The sequence below is a fragment of the Stegodyphus dumicola genome, chromosome 2, assembly GCF_044657685.1.
Source record: "Stegodyphus dumicola isolate Sdum_Otavi_A_Nest chromosome 2, ASM4465768v1".
Taxonomy (NCBI): Eukaryota; Metazoa; Arthropoda; class Arachnida; order Araneae; family Eresidae; genus Stegodyphus; species Stegodyphus dumicola.
Window position 1 is genome coordinate 283,546,486 of NC_140769.1, and position 19,322 is coordinate 283,565,807.

General features: G+C 32.1%; 1 protein-coding gene across 3 annotated transcripts in view; it reads left to right on the plus strand.

Moving 5' to 3' along the window:
• The first annotated feature begins 609 nt into the window (after positions 1-609).
• The window catches only part of LOC118191071 (uncharacterized), a 35,355-nt gene continuing 16,642 nt past the window's right edge, over positions 610-19,322 (plus strand). For all 3 annotated transcript variants that reach the window (XM_035361868.2, XM_035361869.2, XM_035361870.2), the window contains exons 1-4: positions 610-768; positions 12,253-12,377; positions 16,712-16,828; positions 16,964-17,110. In XM_035361868.2, the coding sequence (XP_035217759.1) occupies positions 657-768; positions 12,253-12,377; positions 16,712-16,828; positions 16,964-17,110 (501 nt within the window). In that variant the 5' untranslated portion in view covers positions 610-656. The remainder of the gene's footprint in view (positions 769-12,252; positions 12,378-16,711; positions 16,829-16,963; positions 17,111-19,322) is intronic.

Below are 19,322 nucleotides of genomic sequence, written 5' to 3' on the forward strand. Positions count from 1 at the left end.
ACATGCAGTGATCGTCTTTGAGAAAATATTTCGATGCACTTGGGCAGTCATGCGCTGTGTTTAACAGATATTTCCTCTTCTTTCCAAAATGATATTCATTGTCTTCTAGAGATTTAGTAAATTTTAGTTGCAAGATTTAAAGATGCTGATTCGCCTTTCGATATGATAATAAACTAAGATAAAGAAAGGTTTAGTAATCAAAACTACCTTAATTTTCTGAAAAACATTAGTTTAGTAATATTTTTATTTTTGTCTTATTTAGGGAATTTTGAACTAATTGGCAATTAACGTTAAAATTTCTACCATAGAGATAAAGGGAAAGAAATGGTAAAATAAAAGTTAGTGCAGTAATATCATAGTCAACCTTCTTGTGTGATAATCTCGGATAAGGTTCGGAGAACAGCCTGAACTCCAAAACGGGGGAAAACAGCTTATAACAAAGGCTACTATAAAGGAAAATAAACATTACATTAAATGTTATTAATCATTTCAAAATGTACTAGAAAACGTTTTAGTAGTTCGTTTTCGTCTAAGTATTTTACAAAAAAGCAACAAATTTGTGGGAAATTTAATTTTTCTTTACGGAAAAGTCAATTTAAGTATCTGGCAACAGTAGTCAACAAGAAAACCTTTTTGGCTTGGCTTTCATAATCGAAATGGCGGCCCAGGATTCAAATGCCAAAATTAATAATGATGTTATTAATGAACTCATAAAAGCGCAAGAATTAGTGAAACCTTTTTCACAAGCGTACAAGGTGTTACAACAAGGTAAGTATTTGCTTCATTTTTAAAAAAAATTTTCCATATCGTAGATTTCTGGTGTCACCTGAGTGGTTACGATGCTGCTTACCGCCGCTTTTGTATTGCTCACCGGCATGTTTATTTTTTTCATTACTTATGTCTTGCGCGTTGTTAATAGATGGTCTGCATTTAGAAACATTACGTAACATAAAATCAGTAACTCCACTTAGTTTCTCCTAAAATTTCGATCCATAAGATGCAGTTTTATGAATGACATTCATGTGCACGTAAGCCTACTTCACGTGAAATCATGTTCAGTCGTATGTATGTCAGAAAAATGTTTAATATATCTACAATCGTATCTTATCTGGCATTATTTCGCAAAAATATACAGTATGCTAAACTTACTGTGGTTAATTTTGGACGTCTGTAGCCTTTTAGTTTAATTTTATTTTCCGTTTTTACCGTTTTGTTAAATTAACTTAAATTGTGGCTGAATATTCAAAATTGAGTTTCGTCATGTTATAGTATGATTATAAACATAAGATTAAACTTTATAAAAAGTTGTGTAATTAGAAATTAGACGGTCAAATGAATATAGACTGTAGATTGTATATACGAATTTTAACTTCTTCTCCAGAAATAAATTTTTTTTTGTAATGCTTAAAAAAGGCAGTATTCATACCTTCATTCATTCATAGTGTAAACTTGCTTAATTTTGATCAGTTGGGTTATTTTTTCCTAATAAATATTTTAATAACATCCTTTTTCTGTTTTCATTTTAAAAGTTAACTGCTGTGATGTGTAATTATTAAAAATTATGTGAAACAAGGGTCATAGACTTGAAACTTGGGGGGGGGGATACAAGTAAAAAATTTCAGGTATTATTGCAGCACCTCAGGGACTTACCACTAAATAATAAAAACAATTTTTAAAATAATAAAAATGAACTTAACATTCATATTCCAGTAATAATAGGCTTACATATTTTAGGAATTATCTTCAAAAATGGAAATGCAAAAAGTAAAATCATGTATTTGAAATACGCTGTTAGAAATAGAAGTGATCAGTTAATAAATTTAGTTTGGTTTATATAATTACGGCAAAGCATTTGAGGGCTATCTACATAAGGGGAGGGATTCCTTCATGGAGAACTTTCTAAGGGAAACTACCTCGTATACATGTTGCACATGGGGAAAACCATGAAAAGGAATCGGTTAAGTACCATGTGGTGGCTTCATCACTTATTTAATGATAAAAAAAAAAGGCCTAATTTTTTTAAGATGGAGCTATACATTTTTCTTTAATGGATTGTGTGCAAACAAATATTTCCCATAAGTGACAACTGTTATTTTCATGTGACAACTGGTCATGAAATTCATGTAGTGAAAACATTTAGGATGTTTGAAATAATGGAAAACTAATGCTACCTAACAGTTAAAACTTAATCCAGTGAATTTCATAATTTTTCACTTATAAAGTGGCCAGTGCATAACATAATAAGTTTGGTGAATTTGATTGAAAAAAAAATATTTTAGTCAATTTATTTACATTTTAAGAGATTTTATGTAATGAATTTGTATGTAGTTTTTCATCCAGAAATATTTTGCATCTTATCGAGATGCTAAGCTCTTTATGTAGTTAAGCAGTAATTTATATTGCGATTATGTTTTGGATTGTTTGCATTTAGTTCTCCCCCCCCCAATATACTTATTGTTTCTTTTGAAATGTATGCTCAGTTCTAGCATTTGTTTCCATTGTGCATAGTTCATTTAGAAGCATGTTTATTTTGAATTTGGGAATAATCTTGGTCCATTTATTTTTAGTTTAATATTTGAACTTAAAATGAAATAAAATATGGAAGCACTTCCGCTAAGAACTCGGTAAATGTAAACATCTCCAACTTTGGCAATAATAGTTCAAACCTGGTAACCTAGCTAATTCATCCTATTCGCTTGTGCAAGGTTGTTGTTCGCATTTGGAGATTTATATTATTCTTCTCTTATTTATTATTATTTTTTCTGAATTTTTTAACAACGAATAGATAGAAATATTTTCGCATAATTAAAGAAGTTTTCGTCGAAAGATGCCGGTTCTCGGCTCGTCAGTTCAGGATCAAAATAAGAAAATATGGCGGGAGGGGTGAATGCTAATTTGTAACAAGGCTGTTCACATTATGTTCTTAATTATTAACAGCTGTAAGCACGCAGAACCATAAGGTTGCCAAATCCTATAATAATTTTAAAATGTATAAAGTTCTAGTTTTATTAACAATGCTACCAAAGAAAATTTGATTACTATTGAAGGTTATTTGTATTGTGAAATATATTATGAAAAAGGACAGGTATTTGTTTCAACGAAAAATGCTGGTTTAATCCTAGTATCTGGTGCATACGGGATTTGGCAGCTTTTATGATGAGCAGTAAAAACGAAAGTAAAAAGTAAAACGAAGTAGTAAACGGGTCATTCAAAGAATATATATAGTTATACATAGTATATACTATGTATGTAGTGATAGTATATAGTGTATAGTATATACATAGACGTTCTTTGGGTCATTTTTGGTGTTGGCGATAATTTTCAAAATCGTGCCAAGGCTGCACCGTATACTAGGATTTTACCAAAATGCTTTAAGCTGTATGCAAGTAACTTGAAAAAAAAAAAAAAAAAAAAAAAAAATACTTAAAACTATGTAAAATGGATGTATTAAAGGTCATGCATTCATTAATTTATTACATGGGCATGGCTCTTACCGAAACACATCAATCAACACGCAAAGTACTTAATAATAAAAAAGGACACTTGCAATAGAAATATTAGCATTCTATATGAATTAGAGAAAATACATATAAGTATAATGTAAACGTAAGTATAAGAATACTAATTTTTATTTTGTAAATGAATTTTTACTTCCTGTTATTTTTAATACATTGTTTTCTGTGCTACCTTGAATTTAATACAAATTTATTTTCGTATATCACGTTTAACCTGTTAGTTTTACATCTACATACTTATTATCTGTGAATTTTTACTACCATTGTCTGCTAACTTGAATTTACATACATTAAAAACCACGTTTACAAAATATCACGTTTATGGAGCCGCGAGCTTGGTGAGTAAAAATGCAACTGAGCCAACGGGTTCCCTGCGGATGAAAACCCCAAAATATTTTAAGGTGATATGTTAACTAGATGTTTTAGCTTGTCAGTCTAGAACATTTTATTTTCACTTCATTTTAACTATGACATATCATTTAAAAATTCTGAGCATTTCTCCTAAAAAGAAGGCATGATTTTTTATTCAGTTACAAAGTTCCACTGTTCAAGTCCTGTAATTGCTGTGTCGAGAATACCGACTAACTTGTTAATCAAAATTTTTTCGCTTTCAATAACCTCTCAGTCACTTTCTTCACTATCGGAAGAGCGCATGGGTAAACGCTTTACACGCATGCATAGTGGACGTGCGCATTAAGCGCACATGTTCGTGGTTTTGAGGTCCGGATTACAGATTTTGTACTATATGTTTATAGGCGTTTCTTTTTTGATTGTACTGTTCAATTTATCTTTGATTTTAATTTCTTTTAAATTTTCACATCATAATTTTATCAGTCTTCTGAAATTTAGTCATAATTTCACTCGATCAAATCTGACAGGGTAGTTAGTTCACAGATGCAACATAAAAACTGTCAAATATCGAAGGATGTGTATGGATTAGGTTTTTCATGCCATCTGTTTTGTTTATTTCATGCTTATGACTGCATAAGAAGATTTATGTGGAACAAATGTGTCACAAGCAGCAACAATGAGATGTTATTTTACATATAACCGAGACGTACAGCATTAATTAGCACTGTAATTGTTAAAGAAAGTATCCTAGTTTTTAAAAAGCTTCTTTGCATGTATTGTAAACTTAATTACTTTATCATTTTAAGAATAAGAAGTGTTTGTGTATTTATTTAATTCAATATGCAAAGCATATGAGGGCTATCTGAAAAAGGCATGTGTTTGTGAATATTTTCTAGGTTAAGTAGGCTCATATTTACATCATTTAAGGAACACCACGAAAATGTCATAAAACACATGCGAAAAAATGCCATGAATTGTTATGCAACTGTGGAGTTGATCTGCTAATGAAAAAGAGCATTGTATTGTAAGTTAAAACATATCCATGTGTACATGGAGGGCAGTGCCAAGGTTGCTTTGTGAAACCGAGAATTTTGCAATTCTCTAATTTTTTAAAAATTAGAACAGATCACTGCACATAGGGACAGAAGACTGAGAAAATAAAAGTTTTATTATGGATGTCTTTAGTATAGTTAATTATGAAATTTTAAATGCTTTATTATGGATGTTTTATATAGTCTTTTACAGTCTCATTATAAGTTTTCATTCTTGTGTTTTTAATTTATTAATTGCAGTTTTATGCAGTTTTCAGCACAACATCATTTTTTAAAAATGTCTTTAGTTTTTCATGTATTAGGATGACAAAATATTAGTCGCTGACTGCTGACTTTACTTGACACAAGAGTTTCAGTAATTATATGGAATTTAAAATAAGCAATTAACCATACACATTAACTATTTTATATAGCAATTAATTTTAAAATGCATTGCCTGTCATGCATATTCCTTAAAACATTACACAACGTTCAAATTCAGAGTGAGTAAAAACTAACACTATTGAAAGAATTCTCAATTTAATTAATTAATATTCTAGGTTACCTCATAGAAATTTTCATCAGTGATTTTGCTTAAATCGTAATTTCTATTTTGTGTATGTTGTAATTTATTTTAATTTTGGAGTTCCCCTTTACAAAACTTATCCAAAATATTAAATACCTATAAGCAAAAGTTACTGATCAAAATGTAAATGAAATGTACTGATAAATTGTTACAATGAAAAGGTAAATCAACTTAACCATCCAGCACGTGCATCATGCACAAAGTTTACGACAAATTCAGTTTTTAATGCACATTTTTCGCATATCACAACTGAGATGCCTGAAAGTCATTTCTGTTCCTCCTTTCAATCCTTTCCCATATCATAGAATGTGCTAACAGGAAGTCATACGCGCCTTTTCTTTTTTTTACTGGACTTTTGTGCTACGTGGCAGCTTCGTAAAAGTTACGATATGCTCGTGGTCATGGATGAAAATTCCAAAAATGTTTTTCTCAAGTATTTTGTAATTTGGTACTATTCCGTTTTGAGGACCGTAAAAAATGGCAGCGAAAATGTATGCGCAAAAGCGCCAAATCTAGCAAACGCGCCCATTCAACAGCGCGTCAAATCTAGCGTACACGCTGATTTCAGATTGCGTAAGTTTATATAGTTCTATATTTCTTAAGACGCCATTGAAATACTAGTTTAATTTTTAAATCCTTTTTTTGATTTTAAATCCCTTTTTAATATCCTATGGATTTAACAATTTGGGAATTGCCCATGACGAAAAGTCGGCAATAGAATTTTGGGTAAGGTGCAGAATCCCCCATTGTTTGACGCGTTTTTAAGAATTGCACATACTCGGTATCCTTGTGCACATTGACCTATTTTAACTTTAAAAAGAATCCCAGAATTGCACAAAAATGGCACTGCACACACCCTTGGCTTTATCTATGTAATTTTATTCACTTAAAAATCCACCTATTTTCACTTAAAAAGTAAAAGAAAATTGGCAAAAATTCAATTGTTTTTACCCTTGTAAAAAGCGGCAAACAAATACGTGAGCGATTCTGCACTTTACCGAGAATATTTTCAAAGAAAAGGCATCATTCATTATAGAAAATTACGTTTGAACAAAAAACAAGATGAAATTATGCTTTAGCGATAAGTCGGTAGCGAAATAGCGATGCAGGCATCCATTCAGTTATGTTTAGCAATTTTTATATAAATTATAATAATGATCTGAAATAGTTATTTACTCTTATGCTTCCATTCAGTCATGTTTAGTATTTTTCATATAAATTATAATAATAAAAAAGTATTATATGAAATTAACCTTTCATCTAAATTAAAACATCAATCTTAGATAGTTATTTGCTATTATACTTCCTTTCTTTCCGCAATTATTAGGGTTGCCGTAATTATGTTTGGCAGCATTGGCATCAACAATAGTTTGGCGATTTTTTACAGCCCTCGAAACCGAATAGTACCTGTAATTTTGTGTTATTAATTGATGTGTATTATTTCAATTTGTATAAATTCGACTCTTTACTTTTTTTATATTGGTTTTCTTGGCCAAAAAAAAAAAAATGTTCAACCAACTAATTTTGCTCGCATTTTTCAAGAATTATCTGATGAAGAAAGAGAAGACAAAGAAACCTTTGAATGTAAGAACAATAACAATTTGAGGAAAATATAGAGATAAATAATATCAGCAGTGAATCCTAACAATAAATTTTGGATGATAATGATAGTAATGATGTAGAAAAAAGGAATGATGACATTTTCTATGTTAGTAAGGATAAATCTTCTAAGTGGAAAAAACATAAGTATGCAGACTGCTAGAATAAGGTGAAAAAATTTGAAATAAAGTCAAATAACATGAATGTTGTGGAAGTCTTACCTGGCCTAAAACAGCATTCCAAGGATACAGAGAATGAAATAGAATAATTTTTGAAAATAATTGATATAAATATGTTAGATGAATCTTTGAAATGTACAAATAAATACAGTCAAAAGTCTTTAATCCGGACTCGTCGGGACTTTTCCGGATTATACGAGGGCCATCCAGGAAGTAGATTACGTTTCCGTCTGCGTCCGCTAGGGGCGGGGCTAGCGCGGCCATCTTGGGGTCAGAGCGTTGCGCAGCTCAGTCTGCATCTAGCCGTACTAGTGAGAGGTTCGTGCTGTGCTCCGTTCAGATACTGTGACGGTTTGAAATGTCTGCGTTAATTGAAAATCCCGCGAGGTGCGCTCAGTAATAAGGTTTCTGACTGCAAAAAACTGTAAACCGATAGAAATCTATCGGCAGCTTCGTGAAGTGTATGGGGACAACATTATCACTGAAGGTGGAGTGCGTCAGTGGGTCATAAGATTTCAAAATGGCCGAACCAATGTTCACGACGAAGATCGAAGTGGGAGACCCAGCATAGTGACCGCCGAACTTCTCGAAAAAGTCGATGCTAAAGTCCGTGAAAATCGAAATTTCACAATAACGGAACTTTCTTTGAGTTTTCCACAAATTTCGCGAAGTTTGTTGCACGAAATCATCAGCGAAAAGCTTGGTTACCACAAGTTTTGTGCAAGATGGAAGGCAAGAAGAGGTAACGAAGTGGTTGAAGGCGCAGGCGGCCGAATTTTTCGACGAAGGAATTTCCAAGCTCGTACATCGCTACGATAAATGCCTTAATTTGTATGGTGACTATGTAGAAAAGTAGTATTTGAGTGTGGCTTTCATCTGTATATAATAAAATTTGTTTCCTATACTTTGTTTATTTTTTTATTCCAAAACGTAATCTACTTTCTGGATAGCCCTCGTAGATCATCAGTTTAAATCTCGTAAGATGGCACGCAGAAATTCTAAAATTAAAACTATGAAACTGTAATTTATGAAATAAAGAACAATTATGATCTAAAGGGTATCAAAATTTACCAAAAAAAAAGCTTAATATTTATTTGTTTGTTTTATTAATCATTTCTTTCAATGTAAGTTGTTTAAGTTGCTTCGTTTTATGTGATAATACTTTCTCTTTAATTCTATAAACAGACATAATTTCTTGTTCGGTTACAAAGTTTCGCTGGTCAAGTCCCGTTAATTGCTGTGCCAAGAATACCGACTAACTTGTCAATCAAAATTTTTTCGTATTCACTAACCTCTGTGTCACATTCTTCATGTCTTTATCCATTTTTTGCAGCAATTCCACTTTTTGTTTGTTGGGCATCGAAACATACTTTCGTTTTGTAGATCGTTTGGAAGTTCCAGCATCGGAAATTCTATTTGACATAATCGAAAGTTCAGGTTTACTTTTATAAAATTGCTCTTACAGTCTGCAAAAAATAATAAGCGGGATCCAATTCGAAGATTAAGGAACAACGCAATCATTAACATTAACTGAATTAGATAACTTTAGCTTACACCGTCCGTGTTACATTAAACGCACAGGCGAAAACATATTCTGCACTTGCGCTCACGCATATGCGCAGTAGTCAAGGTCTTACGCACGCGCGTAAAGCGCATGTGCCAACGCGGCGCATGCGCAGAAGGTTTTTAGCTTTGAGGTCCGGATTATAGATCATTCCAGATTATGGGTGTCGGAATTAACGACTTTTGACTGTATATGTTTGCTAAAAGGTGAATACTAAAAAGACAGCAACTGAATTGCTACCTCAAGAGTGAAAATGATGGCATACTTTGAATTGTTATATATGATACGAATAAAAAAAAGGACAGAGTGTAAATGTAAGAGAATTAACCTCAAGTAATGGCACTGGAACTGAAATAACGAGCTGTGATGAGCTGAGATTTTTATTTTTGACAAGTTATCTTCCATTATGTGATAAATCAACAATACAGGACAGATGAATATTAAAAATAGCTCGGATTTTAAAATATGGTTATTGAAGAATAAATTAAAAAATTTTATAATGAAATACATCATTGCCTTTCAACCTGACTAATATAAGTATTCAAAGGTAATTTACTTTCATTTGAATGTGACATAATTTGTATTTTGCAATAATAAGGTTAATATTTTATTTCTTTAAAAAATTATTATGAATATTCACCCATTTCTGTTGTTTTTCATGCCCCTAACTGAAATAATAGATGTAAAAAAATACGATGTGCACGTGTGGGAAGGTTAACACTTGGCATAAGGGCTACGTATTTTTACATTTTTTGCAATCTGTCGCTGGATCGCAGGTCACGTAAAAATACGTATGGCATGCGGGCAACGTATTTTTGTGGTCTCTCATTAGAGCGCGGGCCACGTAAAAATACGTATTTAGTAGATTTGTGGTGGATACCCGCTAACCACCACAAATCTAGACATTATATGGGTGGTGTTTGCGTTGCTAAGCAACGCTTTGCATTTTTTCTTTCAACAAGTTACGATTGGCCGAGTTACTTGGTCTTTTGTTGAGTTATTTCGTCTTCAATCGAATTCTTCGCTCCAGAACGTACAAGTCGTGTTTTGTCAATTTGAAGCTTGGTTTTTTATTATTGATTAAATAAATTGATAAAATGAACCATTGTGACAAAGATAGTGATGAAGAAATATGCGCTGACAGATTATCGGACTTTTCGTATAATAGTGATTCTGAAAGTCAAGATATCGAAGAAAGTGACGATGATGAAATTATTCCACGTTCTCGAGTGTAATAAGAAGAATTTCTACTAGTTCTGAAACAACTTCTGATGAAGAAGCAGATGAATGGTCATCGATTGACAATCCTTCAGACCTTGAAGAGTTTTGGGGTCATCCTGGGATAACTAACATGGCTAATGTTCCTGAATCCACAGATGATGCAGTAAAGTTATTTATAGGCGATGACTTTTTTGCATATTTAGTCGCGGAGTCAAACAAGTATTATTCTCAAAATATGAATCAGTTCAAAATATCTTCTAAAAGCAGGAAATGGAGAGATATTACGATTCCGGAGATGAAGAAATTTTGGGGGCTTTTTATTTTCATGGAACAAGTTCATAAAAACGCCCGAGACGATTATTGGTCAACTGATGTCTGTACAAGTACACAGTTTTTTTTTTTTTTCTCTCCTCAAGTTTTTTTTTTTTTTCCCCAAAAACTGTGTCAAGGGATAGATTTTGCCAAATATGGAAGGCTTGGCATTTCAATAACAATGAAGACATCACGGACGATTCTGATCGATTATTCAAAGTTAGGCATAAACTAAATTATTTTGTTGAAAAATTCAATAACATTTACAAACCGAAACAACAAGTATCGGGCATAATACCTTGGAGAGGAAGATTGTTTTTTAGAGTTTACAACGCTGGAAAAATTATAAAATGCGGCATACGAATATTGTCTGAAAGTGACACTGGTTATATTTGCAATTTTGAAGTTTATGCAGCTCAAGGATTACGTTTGTTTGAAACGATACTCACAGTAGTTTCTCCATATACTGGTGTCTGGCACCATTTGTACATGGACAATTACTACAACAGCGTCAATAACACGGAAGCCCTTTTACAAATATATATATATATATATGAATTTACGGAACAGTTAGGAAGAATAGAGGTCTTCCAGAGTGCCTGAAAAAAACTAACTTGAAAAAAGGAGAAACAATCTTTCGAAGAAAAAATGATATATTGGTACAAGTTTGGCAATCCAAGAAAGAAAGTAGTAATGTTGATCATATCAAGAGACAAAAAAATTATAAAGCCAAATGCTTTGATCAACTACAAGTACATGAAAGGTGTAGATCGGGCCGATCAGTATTTGTCCTAGTATAGTATTTTGCGTAAAACAGTGAACAAAGTGCTTAGCTATGTATATGATGAATTGTGCATTTTTCAATGCATATGTAGTATACAATTCGACAAAGACGCAAAAACATAAAATACAAGAAATTTTTGCACGACATTTGGTTACTGATGAACTACCTGAAATCAGCACTGAAGAACCAGAGCAAATGATATCAAAACGCAACCCTCCTGGAAGATTGTCCATGGATATGCGCAAACACGTATTGGAGAAAATTATTGGTGCTGGAAAGAAGAAAAATCCACAAAGACAATGTCGCATGTGCGAAAAAAGTGCAAAGTGAAACGTGTCTCATATGTAGCTTCTGCCATGTTCCTCTTCATAGAGGAAAATGCTTTGAATGGTACCATACTGTAAAGAACTATTAACGTGTTATCAGTTCTATTTGTACTTGTTATGAAAAAATATTTTTGAATACATTGTAAAATTTTAAAAATTGTTTATTTTTGTAATTTCGTAAAAATATTGTTTTTGGTTAAATAATCATACAGTATATATTTAAGTGTAAAATAAAAAAAAAGTTTTGTTTATGAAAACGAAGTAGTTTTTGATTTACTGTGATTTTCCTGAATAACCATACTTTCGCGCGATTCACAAAAAAACGCCCGCTGCATGCGTAAGTTCGCAGCGAAGTATAACCGCATGCCAAGTGTTAAGAGTCAACTTACAGTGTTATTACATTCAGTGGAACAACATTCAAGAGTTGATTTTTATGAACAGTATGTTTTGTTAAAACATTTTTGAAAACCAAAAAATCTGCCATAAAAAAACAGTTCTCGTCACACCCTGATAGACATTTCTAAAATGTAACATTGTAACAGACAGTTTTTCTTAGAAAATTCATTGAAAATATCTTACATAGTTGTTTCACTTAATTATGATCAAAATTGACAAATTAGCATTGCTACTGCTGCTGCATTTATTCTGATCTATTCTGCTTTTTTTTTATTTTTTATTTTTTTTAATGTCTATTTTCCATCATTAACTAGATTAAAGATTAAATTTTTTTCCATTTCTGTATTTAAAAATAGTTGAAAATTATTACGTTTTTTTTTATTTTTAGAAATTGATCGTCTTCGCAATCCAGACTCAGATGAAGCACAAAAGAAAAGTCACGTTGAAGTGCATTCTGGCAAGCAGTTTCGCTTAAGAGTCAAGGTTCACATTCCAGTTGATGAACACCCAAATGTAAGGATTGCATGTTTTATAAAAAATATTACTCTTAGAATATTGTAAAAGCTCAACTGGTACTTACATATTATTCTGTGTGCCATGAATGCTTGCGAGCATTAAACCATGAAAGTTGGCAGAGATCCCGCCAAAGTTGCACTAGTTGTTCCTGCAGAATTTTTAAGGTGACTACTTAAATAATTAATCAGTGTTTGATCAGCTTCATAAAAAAGGATTTTGTCAATTTCTAGTATTTTGTTAACTCTCCGAGTTCACTGAAAGCTCTGTCGGCTATTTTCAGCTGAACGTATTGTTAATGCAAGCTTTTATTTTAATGATGAAATGATATAACTCTGAAAATAATTCACTACTTGCTATTCTACAGAAGTCGGGTCTCAAGTTTTGATAATTTGTTTCGGTAAAAGTTTACAATTGGGTGCCCCTTGTTTTTTGGCGATTCTTTTTTGACGCCAAGATCGGCGCCAGGAAGACACTATTTCAAGATGGCCACTGCACAAAACCAAGATAAGAAATCAAAGAATTGCACAAACTCTGTGTCCATGTACACATCAATCTGTTTTCACTTAAAAAAAATCCCAGAATTGCACAAACTAGGCATTGTGCACTGCCTTAAATTTGTTCATGTAGACATCAGTCTATTTTCATTTAAAAAAAAATCAAGAAGCTAAAACAAAGTTAAAACTATCATGGTAACCAAAATGAGGTTTCATGGCCAAAATAAAAAAAAGAAAAAAGTATGTAATCGAAGGGGCACCTAATTCTACACTAAAGCCTGCCCCCCCCCCCTTTTTTTTTTTTTTTTTTTTTTTTTTCTTCTTTCAAAATGGGGGCAAGGAAAAAATGCAGCAATAATTAATTTATGAAAAGAAAAGATAGTTTACCAAAAACCAGTGGAGGTTACATCAAAAGAAGGTGTAGATGTTTAGCATGTATTGCGACATCATGCCATTCCATAATTGGTGCTGAATCATGCTGTTTGCCGAAATTTTATGAGCGATATAATAATATGCAAGTACCACCGAAGTAACTACTTAGAAACTTTGTGAAGTGTCAACTACTGAATATATAAACATTTCAAAGTTGAGCATGTTTAAAAAAAATCAGTACTTGTATAAAAGTGAGTGGAAGAAAAAATTTCCATTTCTAAATTTGTTAGAACAATCACTTTAATTATTATCAGAAAGTAATTTTAGATGTGTTTTCATAGGCCGAACATCATATCTTGTCGTTTCTCAAACGGTGGATACCTTACAATACTTTTAGTGGTACTATTTTTACAGGAAAAAAATTAAATGAATGTTCAAAATGATTGTAAAATTACGCCCCTTACAACATTTTGTTTTAATCTTTGTTATTCAGAAACTCGTATTTTTCAAGTTTTTTTACTTTTGTGCCTCTAGCTTTAATGTTGAAATGTCAACTTTTCCAAGAAAACTGGCTAAATTTTATATCGTTCACAAAGTTTTCAAATCTTGTAATATCAAAAATGTCAAAAACACAGAATGTATATATTTTTTAAACGTATCTTGTCAATGCTGGCCCTGTGACTCAGATGTCCTCTTTGCTATGTACAGCTATATTATTTGCTTAATATATGTATTATTACTCACTATTTACCACAATTTTTATATATATGTATGTGTCATAATTTAATGTGCCGAAGAAAACACTAGGACTTTTAACAGCTTTTGATATTTCATGGCTGAGGGTTGAATGCATACAGACGAAGATGACGAAACTAAATTTTCACAAATCGTCAGTCTTTATTTTTACACATATCAAGAATCATCCTTTTGCAGGCAAGATATTTTTTAATTATAGTGAGAACACAATAATTCTATGTACATGGCTTTTAAAAGTACGATGTAAGCATTTTGGACAGGATAGCGTAAGTGGCGCAGAATTCTTTGCATTGTGGAAGGTGGGGAAAGGAATGGCTTTGTTGTGCCTAGAGTATTTATACCAAGTATGATGCACAAGTATAACTAATTCGGGATTTGTTAATTTTAGGTTGTTATGTAAAATGGAAAGATCTTGGGAGAACGGATGAATTAAAAGGGGAGAACATAAAACCTAGAATAGTTAATTTTGAGGTCGCCGATTATTCTTAAAGCAGCCATTGTATTTTATTATATCTTACATGTATATATGTGTATATATATACTCGTAATGTACTTATTTATATTTTATTGTAATATTTTGACAAAACAAACAAGGGTAAGAAAGGAATTGATTCGAAGGAAGCCGTATCACTTTTGCAACTATTTAGTTTATTTGATGTTGGTGCAGGGATTTGATGATAATGTTGCTATCTCTGTCTTGGTGTCAACTCATATGTCTCAATTCATTTAATTAAACGGGGGATATAAATTTTCTTATGTCTTCTAACATACCAGAGAGAATATTTCAGTTTTTTTGTACAACCGTCTGTACATAAAATCAAACAAACAATAATCGAAATGCTGTTGAGCACTGCGACTTTTATTACGCAATTTAGCACTGCCCCACAACCTCTCTACTGTTTGTCTTTGACACTCACTTTCGTGTCCACAGAATTGTAGGTGTGATTGACAGTAAAATGTTCAAAACCAGCATTTTGCAGTATGATTTCCAGCAGTCAGTATAATTAATGCTTCCTTCTGCGATATTTTCTTTTATGACATTCAATAAAGTTTTAGCCGATCGTTCTCGAACAGCGATTAAGAAGAAACATTCATTCAATTCTCTGCATAATCTGTCGAAAACACATTGTGGCGGAAGAACCCGTCTAATGTTATTCTTTCTTCTACTGAAAAAGTCTTTCATCTACTTCATCAATTTTGCCCTATCCACCGATTTGCAAGTTAGGCCAAGAAAATAAAGTTGCAGCACACACCTCACGCATGTAATTGTTCTAGTCTGCAGTTGTATTGTGGTTCATCTTCAACTGGAGTTCACGAATTTCAGTAGATGTCATCTCCTGACACCAAAAATAGATGAACCTAACAGTTGTAAGGAAGGGGATTTTTGATCCTTCGAACCAATTTTGACTTCTTAATTCTTTCTTCTCATTACAGGTTTCTTTCTTACACCGCCATTGCGCTATTGAGTTACCGCTAAAGCATAATTTCATCTCATGGTTGTTCGAACGTAATTTTCTATCATGAATGATGTCTGTTCTATGAAAATATTCTATTGCAGACTTTTCGTCATTGGGCAATTTCTAAATTGTTAAATCCATAGCGTTATTAGAAAAGAAATAAAAAATTAAACTAGTATTTCATTGACGACTTATAAATATAGAACTAAATTTACACACTTCGGCATGTTCGCTAGATTTAGCACTTTTGCGCATATATTTTTGCTGCAATTTTTTACAGTCCGTAAAACAGAAAAGTACCAAAAATTAAATATTCGTATTGTCAATATATATCTGGCTTGTTTCGAGACGAATAGTGTACCTAGTACTTCTTTTTATTCCATTTAGTATATTTAGTATATCATTAACTGACTGAAGATTAATACTATTTGCCCTAGCAATGGCAGGTGTTGGTAATTTTCTTAAAACAATAATTTCTCTCATCATCAGCATGCATTGTTATGCCAAGAAATTTATATTGCATATCTTTGCTTCGGAAGTTTTACTGTCGCACCATATTAAGCAAAAGTAATAATTGAGTGCTGAAATTTCATGAAAGTAGAATTTAACAGCATCCATGATGGATAGGTTCCTTATTTTAATACAAATTTCAGTAACTAAATTTTTCACTGACATAGCTTAGTCTATGTAACTAAATATTTCACTGATATAGGTAAAAATGTATGTGTATTAAAATTTGAGACCTGCTTTTTACAGAACTGCAAGTAGTGGTTTTTTTTTTTTTTTTTAAGTTATGAGATTCAACTATCAAAAAGCAATGTGCATTAACGGACACAATATGGTACCTTATTTGAAAATGAATAAAGAATGTCGATACAGTATTGCCAATAAAATGGTTTACTTGTAGGAAGTTTGTATTCAGAGTTCTAAACAGAGCTGTCGGTAAAATCAGAGAATCTAGCAAAATAGTAGAAACTGGTGAAATCCTTTTTACAAAGTTCAAAAACTGGGTGGGTTGAATAGTGATTCTTTATTAAGTATTAAGTAAGTGTCACTTCCTTTAAAATTCTGTAGTTTCGATAGGAACCACTTTGGTGGGATTTCCCTCCGACTTTCACGGTTGACAAAACAATATTATGTAAGTAGTTTATTACCTAAAATTAATGTATTTCTGCTAATTTGATATTAAATTTGAATCACCATGTTTTTTTTTTTTTTTTTTTTTTTTTTTTCCCCACATTTTTCTTTGTAGTTTAATTTTGTTGGAAAATTACTGGGGCCAAAAGGCAGTTCATTGCAACAGTTGCAAGAAGCTACACAGACAAAGATGGCTATTCTTGGCCGTGGCTCTATGAGAGATAAACAGAAGGTTTGTGTTTATGATCAGTTTTGCAGCATTAAAGGATAAATATGACTTGAATATACAGTGCATTTCTATTTAAATTATTTATGCGTGCTTTCATTAATGTTATCAAAATATTTTTTTCCTATGCAATTTTTAAAGGAAGAGGAACTTCGAAATCAAGGTGATCCCAAATATTCTCATTTACATGAAGATCTTCATGTAGAAATAACTGCATATGCAGCACCTGCAGAGGCATATAGAAGAATGGCATCTGCCATTGCAGAAATACAGCGTTTCTTAGTACCCGTAAGTTTTGCATTTTGTAGTAGAATTTATTCATTTTTCTTATAAATATATATTTTCTTTTCCATTTTATTGCAAAAAGTTTTTTTACACAGTAAACTTTAGACAGCATTTGCTTCTTAAAAGATTGAATTTTAATCAAATGTTTTGACTGGAAGTATTACACCTTGAAGGAATGCAAAGAAACATATATATATACACACAGAGAGATAATGGTTTTATTTTCTTAGCTTTTTGGTTCCTCGAAATTATTGGTAATTCTCAGAATACTTTTCTTAATAAAGAGAATTTGTATGAAATTTTACTTAATCAGCTGAAGAGCATTGCTAATCTACTTCAAGAGAAAATGCCAGTGAGCCTTAAGCAATAGTTTTGAACTGTAATTAAAATTATATTAAATATGCAATAGTTAATATATAATTTTAACTGCTTGAACAGAAGAAATTATATTAGTGTTATTGTGGTAGAAAAAGTAAAACACTATATAATTTTGTAATAAATTACATGAATTCTCGAATTTAATATTAGCTGAAAATCTATAAAATAATGTCTGAATTAATAATTCCTCTTTGAAAACACTATTATAAAGTATATCACCAGATATTAAAGGTGAATGAAAACTTTTTAAATTACGTGCAGGTTAGTACTGATAGATTAGGTTGCTTGGATTGTCGCAAAGCACTTAGGGGATATCAGCCTGAGGGTAAGAATGTCCTATTTGAGAACTTCTGAAGAGAAGCTGGATCATGTACATGTTAACTTTGCAAAAATTACCATACAACTAGCCTTATTCACTAGGATTATAAAATAAATTAAACTGTTGGTGTTTAGCAATCTCCTTGGCCGCTGATAAGTCCAAATACTAAGAGAAAAAATAATATAAGTATAGATGTTTATAAATAATTATTAATAAAATTAAATGCATGGTAATGAAAAGTAAAGAAATAAGGGGAGTATTAATGTATAATACACTATCCATCAATAAGTATTTAGACACCTGTGATAGGGAAAAAAAAATCATATTCAGTAGTTGGTAGAACCTCCACGAGCGGCAGTTACAGCCTCAACCCTCTGGGACATGCCTTTCGCAAGCCCTTGTATGACGCATACCTGCCAACTTTTACGAATTTTTCGTAATTTTTACGAAAATGCGTTTGTATTTACGATTTTACGATCGTAATTCATTTTTTAAGATTTTTTTCCTTTTTCAAGTGTTTTTAGTGATTTTTGTCGAAATTTTAGAATTTTTCGCCAATTGCATCGTGTTTTACCGACTACTTCGAATCCAGTAACCTGCGGTTTCTCCCAACTCACCGCTTAACCAGCTAATCCAATGTGCTGAACTTGTTTGTCCCACTCTTTTCTTTGTGGCCGCCAGATTATTTTTTTCGTGTTCGCTTCAGCAGCAAGGGAATTACTCAACGAGCGTGGATTATCGCATTCTGTTTTTCCCCCCCCTCCCCCACGTGCTACAAATTTTCTTAATACGTCGTCGTTACGAAATGAGTTAAAAAAAAAATACGTAGTCTCAATATTTTCGGCCTGCCTACAAAGCCAAGTTTCCAACAATTAAAGAATCTTCAAAGGAAATAACTATGCATTTTGCAACGTGTGCGTGTGTGACTTTATAATAAGTCACGGTGGAAGAAGCGACATTGTGAAGCATGTTAAGTTTAAAAAGCATGAAGTTAATGCTTCGGCTTCGACAACGTCAAAGAAAGTGGATGTTTTTTTTTTTTTTTTTTTTTTTTTTTTCCAAATTTGACTACGAATTCGGATGCCAATGTCATTTTGGCAGAGTGTTTGTCGTGAAGAAAAACAAAACTATGTTTCGTTCTTCAATTTCACCAAAAACTCTAGAAAACATTTTAATTGTAAAATGTTATGAGGAAACTAATTGTTATGACAGGAAATTTTACTCTAAATTCATTGCAATAATTTTTTTATGTAACATTAAGTTCTGATTCTTGTTTTATGTTTCCTAATAAATTTTTTAGTTACTACTTAATTGAGATTTGCTAATGTAAGTACAGTTTTATTTTTTCTATTTGTATAAATTGTTATTTTTTAATATCAAAGCATGATATTAATTCTTCGTGTTCTTCTGAATTTCGGGGAGAAATCTTCTGAATTTTTATCTTTAGAGGTTGGCAGGTATGATGACGGCTATTGGTATTTTCTTTGCTTGGCTTGGAAAAGGCAACTAGATTACTTC